Source organism: Equus asinus, chromosome 21 (genome assembly GCF_041296235.1).
Source record: "Equus asinus isolate D_3611 breed Donkey chromosome 21, EquAss-T2T_v2, whole genome shotgun sequence".
NCBI classification, from domain to species: domain Eukaryota; kingdom Metazoa; phylum Chordata; class Mammalia; order Perissodactyla; family Equidae; genus Equus; species Equus asinus.
Window position 1 is genome coordinate 19563045 of NC_091810.1, and position 11778 is coordinate 19574822.

Below are 11778 nucleotides of genomic sequence, written 5' to 3' on the forward strand. Positions count from 1 at the left end.
TATTTCCCTAGTGAGCCCACAGGTGCACACATTGGCCCTTATGCCCTCATCACACCTGTTAGGGCTGAAGGAGTACACCTGCCAAGTGGCAATGCCAGGCGCTTGGGGACTCGTTTGAGCCCAGGCCCTGCCCTCAGTGGTGCCCAGGGAGGGTCACTCCCCTTGTGGCCCAAGGGCCACTTTCTCCTGTTGGTGACCACTGGCTGGCCCAGGGGCAACAGAAGTCAGTGGGAAATAGCGTCCCAAAGAAGGTGGGGGCGCAGATAGCCGGCAAACAGGAACAGTCTCAAGAGAAACCAAACCCTGTCTGGTTCTTGGATTTGGCCGAGAGCAGGGCCACGCGACTTGCCTCACTTGTTTCTCAGGGCATGGACATCTATTTCTGGAGCTGATCAGCACATGCACCCACCTGTGGACACACACAAAACACAGCGTTCCCCAAATGCGGCCGAAACCCTTTATTGGAGCCACCCTCCCAACGCCGACAGTCACCGGTGGCTTTCCCGGGCGGCGTGTGTGGACGGGTTGAGCCCGGGTGGGAACCGAGTGCTGGTGGACGCTGTTACAGTACAGGTGAACGCAAAGACTTGCAGTAGCTGCCTCTTAGCAAACCATCTTCCCTCGCGCCGGGTCGAGGGGGCATCGTGGGGGGCGGGGCAGAGTGAAGGGCCTCTGTGCTTCTGCGCGCGGGGGTCGTCTTCTCTTTCTGGCTTCCCTGAAGTGTGTGCTCCCGTCTTGGGGGGAAATAGCAGTCCCTAAGGAGAAAAAGCTCGCCGGCAGCCCGCGTGGAGCAGTCCTGTGGGGCCGGCCTGGGCTGACATCCCCCGCGCGGCCGCCCCCGTCGCCCCTCCCGGCCTTACACCTCCTTCCGCAGCATCACCTTGATGTTGCTGCACATCTGGCCCAGCGCGGCGAAGAGCGGGTTGCAGAAGGTGCGGATGCAGAGGGAGTAGATGTGGCTGATGCACTGGATCTCGATCAGGTAGCTCTTAATGCACGGCACGACCGCCCAGATGTGGCAGAAGGAGATGCAGGCGAACAGGAAGCCCCAGAGCAGGGCCAGCGGGACGCCGAGCAGCGTGGACAGCAGGCGGTAGCACCAGTACTTGGAGACGGTGAAGGTGGTGTAGCTCACCTTCCACACGCCGTCGAAGCTGTAGGTGCCCACGGGCTCCGCGATCACGTCTTCGAAATCCACCTGCGGGGGCGGGAGGGGAATCCTCAAGTCACAGCATCCCCCCACTTCTGAAGCTTTTGTGAGAGCGTCAGAGCCCCCTGGAGGCTGGGTAAACTCGATGGCTGGGGCCGCCCCCCGCCAGGGACTCTGACCTGGCACATCCGGGGTGGGGCCTGGGACTCTGCATTTCTGACAAGCTCCCAGGTGATGCTGATGCTGCGCTAGAGCAGGGAGGGACAAGAGCTGGTCCAAGCCCTCATCTTACGGGTGGCTAGGCAGCCCTGAGGAGTTGAGTGACTTGCTCAAGGCCAGCAGTAAGTCAGAGGCGGGCCTGGAGGCGCGGCTCTCAAATTCTGTTATTTTATGATCCTAGGGAGTTGGATGGTCATACTCACCCCCCAGAGATTTACTGGGTGCTGCTGATAGATGGTGAACTGGAAAAGGCTCCTGCCTTCCCACAGCTTATTGGCAATCATACCACAGGGATAAGTGTGTGAGAAGGGAAGGATAGGGGGCTTTGCTCCCACAGGGGGCATTTCACTCAGCCTGGTGGTGACAGAAGGCTGCCTGGAGGAGGAGAGACCTTGCTAAGGTGATACCTGAAGGTAGCCAGGTGGAGGGAGGGGTCTGGGCTGGAAGAGCGTTTGGGCACTAACTGCTGGGACCCAGAGGGACAGACAGTTTGTGGTCTCGGAGACAGGCAGTGCTTCTGGAAGGCCAAGCGCAAGCCCAGAGGCTGGAGGGAAGAGGCAGAGGCTGGAGAGGCGAGGCAGGACGGACACCAGGCCAGAGCAGCCTCTGAAGTCTTTTGCACAGGGAGCAGCTCGGCCGGATATTATTATTTTTTTAATTGATGTATAATTGACATATAACATAGTATTAGTTTCAGGTGTACAACATAACGATTTGACATACGTAAAGATTAGGAAATGATCACCACACTGAGTTAACATCTGTCACCACGCACAGTTACAAATGTGCGTGTGTGTGATGAGAACTTACAAGATCTACTCTCTTAGCAACTGTCAAATATGTAATACGGTGTTATTAACTATAGTCACCATCCCCAGGACTTATTTATTTCATCACTGGAAGTTTGTACCTTTTGATCCCCTTCACCCATTTCACCTGCCTCCCACCCTTAGCCTCTGGCAACCACCAGTGTGTTCCCTGCGTCTTTGAGCTGAGTTTTGAGCAGCTCACCGTGGCTGCCGTGGCTGGGGTGGTGGTGAGGACGCATGTGGGGGACGAGTTGGGAGGGGTCGTGGTATTCCAGGCAGGACCTGCCGGCAGCCTGGGTTGGAGTGATGGTGGTGGGTTAGAGGCGCATAGATCTGAGCTATTTTAGCATCTGGCACGTGGCAGAGTGAGGGCCATGCCATCCCGTCTAGCAAAGGGTCTGGAGTCTGAGTGTGGCTGAGCCGGCCGAGGCGCCTGCGGGGAGACAGGAGTTGTCTTCCTTGCCCTGGTCCCGCAGCGACCCCAGACTTTCCTCTCCCCACTGCCCACCCCGTCCCTCCTTCGCAGCTGGAAGGAACGTGGGAGCTCAGAGAATCCGGTTCCCACATCCCACTGAAATAGTGACTGAGGTCCCATTCGGGAAGTGGGAAAAAATAATCAATGGACTTGAAAAAAAAAAGATTACTTTCAGCCAAGTTGCTTAACCAACCTTTCTGGGGTCCCTGCTACGTGTTAAGCACTGTCATAGCTGCTTTCTGTATATGATGTCATTCAATGCCACTAAGTCTTGGCTGTCTTGTCTATAAAAGGGGGGCAGTGACCATCTGCCAGTGTTCCTGGGCCATTTTAATAAAAGTTGGTTGAATGAACGCACAAACTAATCAGACTGATGGGAGGGGCCCCTGTGGGGGTGGGTGGGGCCAGAGCTCACAGTTCAACCTTCCAGGACCAGCCCCTTCCCCACCTTTGTTGGTGGGCTGAGAGAAGCTCCTCTCCTCTATGAGCAAAGTTATTATTAAAATTACTTTTCATTGTAAAATAACATAGCCACATTGCAGAAATTAAAGGAATAGCAAGAAGAGAGCAAACGCATCTCCAGTTTGTATTTCTCTAGCACTAAAGACGCTATCGCTTTGCTGCTTCTCTTTCCAGCCTAAGTTCTTTCGGGGGAAGTGGATGTAACCAGGTTGTCTGTACACCAGCTCTTGGGCGGTGCTGAGCATAATACCAGGCACATGTTAGGTGCTCCGTGACAGTAATTATTTGTCCCATTGCTCTGAAGTTCCCATGAAGATCTATCTCAGAAAATCTGTGGAGACCCCAGGTCAAAAGCTCGTATGGCTCCAGCCTGCCTCGTCGTAAATGCGGGTGTGCACTCAGACCTCAGCCTGCGCTGGCAAGAGGGCCAGAGTCCTCTTCTCTCCCATTTTCTGCTTACACTAACGATCCTACCCCTGGAATCTCTCTGTCATGTCTTTTAATTATCAGTTTTGTGCAGAAGCCACTGGTGCTGATGCTGGAACTGTTTCCAGCGATCGCCTTCGGGCACCGTGCATGGGCAACTCCTAGTTTTCCAAGTCAGCAAATGTGCCCTCAGAGGATGGGCTGTGCTGGAGGAGGCAGCTGGCCCCTGACTGGACTGAGCGTGGACACAGTTTGGTCCCAGCGCTGGTTTGGGCAGATATTTATAAGACCCGGCTCACGCAGCTCGAGACAGTCCTGCCAGTGCGTCAGAAGCACACAGTGACTTCATTTCTTAATTCGATTCCGGAAGCAGAGGGAGATGCCTTTTTCTGGGCGGGCGGTGGGGTAGGGGCTGGATCCACCGGAGCCACAGGGCTCGGTGCGCAGTTGGAGGGCGGGGCTGGGGTGGAGTGGGAAGGTGGCTGCTCCTTCAGCTGGTGTCCCCTCCTCTGGCATATTTATTTTTGGAACAGGAAGAGAGCCAGTTGATGAATCGGAACCAGCCAGCGCAGCCCCTGCGGTCTCCAAAGGGCGGAGAAGGTGCCGGACAGCAGAGGATGCAGGGGAGGCCAGCAGCCACCCCTGTCAAAAATACCTCCCCCGGAATCCTGCATGACTCAGTCCTTGGGCATCTGGGGTCCTGGACAATTCCCACAGCGTATCTGTGGGTGGGGGAAACAGCGCTGGGCAGGAGGATAGACATCTGTTTCTAGTCTCCCCTTGGCCACTGAGTTACTGTGTGACTTTGGGCATGCTGCTTTCCCTCTCTGAGCCTCTGAGGGTTTTTTCGATTGTTTGGTTTTTGTTTTTTAACTCGACACCAAGATGACTGGGCTAAGATCCCTAGTGAAACGGTGTTAGTTTTGGAGTCAGAAGACCCGAGGGGGTGGCTTAGCTGGGCTGGGTCTTACTCTGCTCACTTGTTACCTTGCTATTTAAAGGGTGGTCCACATTCGGTGCCCCCTCCCCAACAAGGTAAGTACAGAAGCTGAGAGTAAGCATCTAGAAATATTTGCAGAATTTTGACACAGTAATTTTATGTCTATTAAATCTAATAATAATAAAAATGGGAGCTTATATTTTTGATGTCTGTTTTTCATTTCGTTTCTCTAGTAATTAATTTTTATTACATTTTACAAAAGTATTGGAATAATCCTAATACAACTGGCCCTTTCGCCAAATAGTTTGAGAATCACTGGCCTGTAAAGTGGAAGCGGCTGCAGAACAGCTGATAAATGGCAGAGCTTCGCTTCTTGTGTTGTAACTGGTAGTAACAATAATAGAATTCTCTACAATCTGGGATCCCCAGAGTAAAGCCCACAATGCGGCCTCTGTAGGTGTCGGTTTCTGACCGTGTATCTTATATCTAGTGCTTCACCCGGCCTGTAAGGGACAAGCAGGGGTGCAGCCGGTGCTGGCCTGACATCAAAGCCTGGCCCTGAATTTCCTCTGCTGTCTCCAGGATCAGGGTCATGGCAGGACCCGGTCCCCCAGCAGGAGCTGAGGCACAGCACGCAGCAGAGGCTGGTGCTGAGGACGGGAGGAGGGGGCTAGGGGTTAGCTGGAGCTTGGGGTCCAGGCCACCTTACAGGGGGACCTGGGACACTGGGCTGGGCCTTAAAGGGCCTTGGGTTCCTGTAAACGATCTAGGAAGGGATGGAGATAACAGGAGGCTTCAAGGTGAGAGAAAGGATCCCACCAGAAGAACCTGGTCAGACCTGGGTGATGGGGTCCTTTCCCTCCTGCCCATCTCCTTCTGTCCTCTCTGTCAGTCTCGGCCTTCAGGAAAGCTGGTGCAGGTGCAATGTGAGCAGGGGGACCAGCCCTGGGTTGAGTTCCAGGCTTGGCTGTGCACCAGCTTGTGGTGGGTGGTTCGCTAGTCTCCAGAGATGACCCCCCAACCAGTCATTCCTCTCAGCGTTTATGTCCTTGCATAGTCTCATCCCATGTCAAGTCTGGGCTTGCCCTGTGACTCGCTTTAACCACCAGGAGGCGGTAGAAGGGATGCTGTACCAGTTCCAGAACTAAGCCTCCAGAAAGCCTGGCAGCTTCCGCTTCTGGGCGCCCTGAGCCGCCGGGTTGGAAGTCCACTTTTATACCCTGCTCTGGAGACCAGTGCAGTTAGAGGTCCGTCACTACACCCTGTTCTAGAGACTGCTGGAGAGGCCCAACACTACCCGGAGATAGAGGCCCAGCCCTCCCAACATCCCAGCTGAGTCCCGCCTCCCACCATCCCTGCCAAGGCACCAGCATATGAGTGAGCCATCTTGGATGTTCCAGCTCAGTGGAGGCCCCAGGTGGTCACAGCCCGGCTGCCATCTGACTGCAGCTGCATGCGAGGCCACCAGTGGGACCAGCAGAATGGCCCAGCTGAGTCTAGTCGACCCGCAGAACTGTGAGAGACTGTCAGAGGGCTGTTGCCTTAAACTGTTGAGTTTGGGGATGATTTGTTACACAGCAGTGGATAACTGATACAGTGTCTTCAGGGAAAGCTGGTGATAAGCCTGGACTCCGGTTTAGCTTCTGTAGGAGAGGGGGGACTTGTTTGCGCTTGAAAGTGCAAAGCATTCACTAGCCCTTGCCCAGGGAGAATTTCTGGTGGCAGGGTCCAGAAATCTGCATTTTAAAGAGCTCCCCAAGAAAGTGGACCACGTTTTGAAAAACTCTAAACTAGTTGATGCCCAGGAGTCCCAATAACACAAGTTATAAATACCTCAGTGGAAGTTAGCCCAAGGTGGCCCTCCTCAGGGGTACTCGACAGGGAGCAAGACGTTTCCAAAAGGAAGGAATTGCCAGTGTGGAATGACTGGCAGCTTGGACGACCTTCCATAACTCAGCCTCAGGCTGCCCCTTCTGCCCCGTCTCCCACAAATTCCCTTTCAGATGCTCTGTCTCAGTTCCACTGTTCTCCGGAATAGTGTAGTAAAGGGGTTTCATCTGTGTGTCAACTCTGCCTTGCTGATGGTCCTGGAAAGTGCTGGGATCTATTAGTAATGTCTGCCATGGACATAGGTGGGGGAGCGGTCATACCCATCCCTCACGTTTGCCAGCTCTGCCCAACATTCTTCCCAATGTTGTGGCCTGTGCTTTTCTTGTTCTTTCTTCTTGGAAAGCCTATTCTCCCTTTCCACATTTTAATTTTTTCCCATTTTTTAAATGCACCTTGGATACCTCGGCCCCATGAAGTGGGCCCCCGATTTTCCAAGTGAAATTAATGTCTTCCTCCCTTCAGCTCATGTGATGCTTCACCTGGCACCGACTTGTGGTATTTAGCCCCTTCTCCCGTATATTCTCATTATTTTAGTCTCATTTTCTCTGTCGGGTTGGATACTTCTCAAGAGGAAGTACCAGGTCAGTTTCATCTTTCTGCAACAGGGCATCCAGATGGGCCCGAACTGGGAGCAGAGTTTGTTGGACTGGTGGGCTACTGGGTCCTCGGGTGTTTAGTAGCCTGAGCTGACAGGCAGCGGGTGGTGGTGTCTGTTTTTCTGAAGGAGGAGGGCGTTTAGCGGCAGCTGTGGGTTGGAGGTGGCTGGGAGCCAATGTGACAGGTTGGGATCATGTCTGTCCCCCGCCCTGTTTGAAGGGCCGACAGTGAGTGCCTGAGGAGGGAGCGGTGGGAGCCAGAAGCTGAAGGGCCTGCATGACGCTTTGGGCTCAGTCGTCGCTGCTTTAGGGCCCACTGCCTCAGGGGAGTTGGGCAGAGAGGGCTGTTGATGAGACAGCCCTGAGCCCTCCCAGAAGTAACGCAGGGCGCTCTGGAGCCGGGCTGGGGTCCAGCGGGAACGCCTGGGGAAGAGGGCTGGAGGCTTACAACGTGGCTCTGAAGGGGAGGGCGTCCTCACTGGCAAGCTGGAGAGCCCGGGCGGCCCTCGGCATGCATTCACATCCCCCCAGCCTGGCCTGGGGCTTACACACAGGGTGTCTGTCCTGCTCATCACCGTCTCCTCTGAGACAGCACGGTGCCTGGCACCCAGTGGGCACCCAGTAATGATTTGTGGACTCAGTGTTCCACGGATGGTGGAGATTCTGGGGGCAGCGGGACTGGGGTGTGCTCTCCCCAGCTGCTCAGCTCTGGGCCCTCAGGAGCCTCCCCTCTGCCCTAGGCCCAGCCCTGAGCCCTGGAGACCATAGTGTGAGTCTTCTGGGCTGTACAGAGGCCCCCTCTGCCTTTGGCACTCATTTTCCAGACTGGGTTCAAGGGCAGCACCAGGATTGCTTGGGGGAGGTTTGGGGAAGTTTTTACTCTGGAAAGTCCAAAGGGAGCGTCTCCCCTCTGCTGGGGTCAAATCCACAGACACGGTGGGTCTATCTCCCACTCTTCATCTGTGGCTTCTCTGTGCGAAACCTCAGCACCTGGCGGCAGAGGGGATGGGTCTCCCTCCTCTCCACCAAGCCTGTACCTACACCAGGGGCTTGGGCCCAGAGAAGGAAAGAGATTTGCTTAGAGTCACACAGCAAGTTAGTGTCAGGGCTAGGACCAGAACTCAGGTCTCTGTAGCTCAGTCTTATCCCAGCATCTTCCTTTGTCACCATCCTAGCCCATGAGGAGCCTGTGGCCATGTGTGAAGCCACCTCTGACAGGTGCCGTCTGAGCCTTCATCTCAGCCTCTGCCTTGTTTCTCTCTGTCTCCCTCGCCCCTCACTCCTCGCTCTTCCTCCTCCTTCCATCTTGTCTTTTCCCCAGTCGGTGACAGAAGCCCAGCTGATCCGAAGGCTGACCTTCGGGCAGACCGCCCACCCCCTTCCCTGCCGTGCTCCCTTCTCTCCTTTCTTCATTCTTTCTCAGCCCATCACACCGACCTGAAGTCTACCTGTTTGTGGTATTTATCTGACTCCGTTGTATGATCCCTGTTCTAAATCGAAAACTTTTTCATTTCTCACTCCTTAAGAACAAAAGAAAAAGTCAAATAACTCCCCAAACCAGGGAATGTCCAATAAATATACCGAATAATAACCCCGCCCGGACCAGATTGTTTGTGGGCCTTTGCTCAGCCTTGAGTGATGATTCTCTGGGGCTCAGGGGGGCTGCGTGAGCAGCTGCGTCTCTGTGGCCGCCCCCGTCCCTTCCTTGGATTACCGTCTGGGCCTGGAGCCTGGCCGGCTCCCTCCTGGCTCAGCAGGACCCGAGAGCCTCTCTCTACTTGTCGCCTAGTGTGAGTGTCCCTCAGAAACCACATTCTCTTGGGGTCCCCTCCTCCATCCCCAGCAGCTGGCTAGGGACCACCAGGGGGAGCACGGGCGTGAGAGCTGGCCTGTGGCAGAGTCCTCTCGTCCTGCAAGCTCCTCCAGGCTCACATTTCAGCTCCTAATCAGCTCACATTTGTCACACCCTTGCTGTGTGCCAGGGACCGTATTAGGCACTTTCAAACCCTTTATCTCCCTTCAATCCTCACGTTGCCGTTCTATTGTTCAGCGCTGCTCTGAGACTCATTGACCCGGTGGGGGTGAATGATATCACGCTCATCTTTTTTAGGTTAGAAGAGTCTAGATTTGAAACTAGATCTGGTAGCATCATGTCCAGGACTATTCCCGCTAGAGCATATTGCACAAATCATGACAAACATTATTTTAGGTTTATATAGTGCTTTTTGGTTTGCAAAATTCGCTCCCTCATTTTCCCCATTGCAGCACTTTTCACCTGTGCTGTAATTAACCTATTTCCACCACTGATGATATTTATAAATTCACTAATAGCATAAGATGAGCTGTTATGACAAATGCCCGGGGTGAAGTGGGGGCACAGAGGAGGGAGCTACCAATTGCCTGGAGGAGTTGGGGAAGGCTTCCTGGAGGAGGTGACGTTTGAGTTGGGTCTTGTAGGCTGAGTGGGGCCTTCACCACGTGGAGGAGAGGAGGCAGGGGCTCCTGGCAAAGACACAGGAGTGTGTTCTGGTTGGTGTGGCCGACTCCTGTTGTTGGGGCTGGAAGCTGGGAACAAACTGGGCAGAAGAAGCAGTTTGGGGCTGGGTTGTGTTGGGATTTGAAAGCCGTGGGGAGAAGTTAGACTTCCTCCAGCACGGGAGGTGTCCCACTGAAGGGGGACAAGGCAGGGGCTGAGCTTCAGAGCAAGCCCTTCGCCACGCATCTGATCTAGTGGCTGTGAGCTTTGAGTACTTGACCTGTGGCCAGTGCACCTGAAGAATTCGAAATCTTGCTTAATTTTAATTAAAATGTAGAAACTGCTTCTCCATTCTATGAGTGGAAAATATTTAAGAATATTTGGAACCATAAGTGCATGTGAATCGTTCTTCGACTGTACATTTTAGGAAATCTCAACACACAACAAGGATTTTGGATGGAAATGTGGAGTCTGAACCGAGAGGCAGCCTTGGTCTAAGACACACACTGGATTTTGAAGGTGTAGCAAGGCTGTACACTGGTTCATTAATAAGCGTTTTATATTGACTACACAAGGAAATGATACTGTTTTGGATATGTTGGGTTAAACATCATGAAAATTAATTTCACCTGTTTGTTTTTCCTTTTCAAAATTGTGGCTGCTAGAAAATTTATGGTTCCGTGGGGGGAGTGTGTGAGGGGTTGCGTTGTATTTTTATTGGGCAGTGCTGGTGTGAGAGTCCGACGCAGCCCATAGGACCCGGGAGGCCCCTGGCTCCTGCCTTTTCTGCAGCCCTTTGCAGGGACTCTGCTGCGGGCGGGTGGGCGCCCTGCTCCCTTGATCCCTGGAGGGGATTCTGCTGTAGAAAGATCCCTGTGGCTACAGGTGGAGGTTGGAGGGAGGGTGTGGGCCTGGAGGCACAGGCAGCCAGGGCACCCGGCGAGGACATAGGCCTGACTCCGGCAGCAGCCGGGGGACACAGCTCTCCTCTGAGCCTCCCCTTGCGGCCCGGGCACCCTGAGAGAGGCCTCTGCCCTGGCCGGCCACTGGGCCTGGGGTCGCGGGAGCCGGGTGAGCGTGGCATGGCCCCGCTGTGGGCAGGGGACATGGGCAGTGTCAGGGGACAGGGTGCCCCTGCGATAACCGCCAGCCCTGCAGGAAGCCGTGCCCTGGGATTAACCTGCGCCCACTGTGGAGCCCGCAGAAATGGCCCTGGCCCGGAAAAGAGCCCAGCTTGGCCACCTCATCGCTGGCCTGGGACGAGGCCAGGAGCCCATGGGAAGAGCGTGGGAACAGTCAGGAGGGCTTTCCTCCCAACCCGTCAACACCTGGGTCCTGTCTGGCCAGCTCCCTTTCGGCTCTGGTTTGTGCCAAAGGTCCTTTGGGCCTTGTACCAGCTGGGTTTTGAGGGGGGGACTTGGAGGAGCCCGGGGAACAGGTCCCTTTTCAGGGAAGCTGATGGAATGGGGAGCGGAGCCCCTGGGGGCCCCCAGCCTACCTTCACTATGTCCTCGTTAATGTTCTTGGGGTCCCGGTTCACCAAGTCGATCTCCTTGAAGTGAATGTCCTTGACGATCTGGGCCTCCAGGTCTGTGTGCTCCTCGGCCATCATCGCAGAGCTGGGAGGACCCGCGGGAGGAGACCGGAGCTGCGTGGCCGGCGGGGCTGAAGACTTGGGGCAGGGACACCCGTTCAGTGTCCCCAGACTTGTGCCCCTGCCGGCTAAGCAGGCCCCACCCTGCGTGCCGGCTGACAGCTGTCCCACATAACTCCGGCCTGCTCTCGCTAAAGCCTTGGGTGGCAGGCCTCCAAGCTAAAATTAAGCCTGGAGCCCTGCTGGAGGCGGGCACTCCTTAAAGGGGGCTGCCACGGTGCTGGCCCTGCAGAGGGCGGAGGGCCTGGCCCCCACTGCGGGCTGCCCAGGGGCTCTGCTGTTGGCGGGCGGGCCGCTGGTATTTGCTCACCGCCATCAGCGGTCGGGCTGCCCCCCAGGGGTGGTGGGGTTGGTCCCCAGCCCTGGCTCTTGCTGGCTGTGTGAGTGTGGGCACACCTCCCCTCTCTGGGCCACCACTTCCCTACCTGTAAGACGGGACCGTCTGATAACCATCAGGCTCTGCCTGTCCTTGCAGAGAGCAGGAGATGAGCTCGTGTGTGGGAAAGGCTGTGCTAGGGATTCTCCTTGGAGTCATTAGTCCGGGCCCTGCTGTTCAGTGGCCCTGAGCAGGGCTGAGGTTTTCCTGTTTCTGGGGTTTTCCCCTGGAAGGGGAGCAGATGGGCGGGGGGGGGGGGCTGGGGGTGAGACAGGGGAGGAGACCACTGATGGGGTTGCTCACCT

General features: G+C 55.4%; 1 protein-coding gene across 1 annotated transcript; it reads right to left on the reverse strand.

Annotated features, from left to right (window-relative positions):
• Positions 1-443: 443 nt before the first annotated feature.
• Positions 444-11563, reverse strand: CAV3 (caveolin 3). Its single transcript, XM_014857932.3, has 2 exons — positions 10942-11563; positions 444-1198 (listed from the first exon to the last, which is right to left on the reverse strand). The coding sequence occupies exons 1-2, from the start codon at positions 11053-11055 to the stop codon at positions 857-859; spliced, it is 456 nt and encodes a 151-aa protein (XP_014713418.1). The 5' UTR covers positions 11056-11563; the 3' UTR covers positions 444-856.
• Positions 11564-11778: the final 215 nt, after the last annotated feature.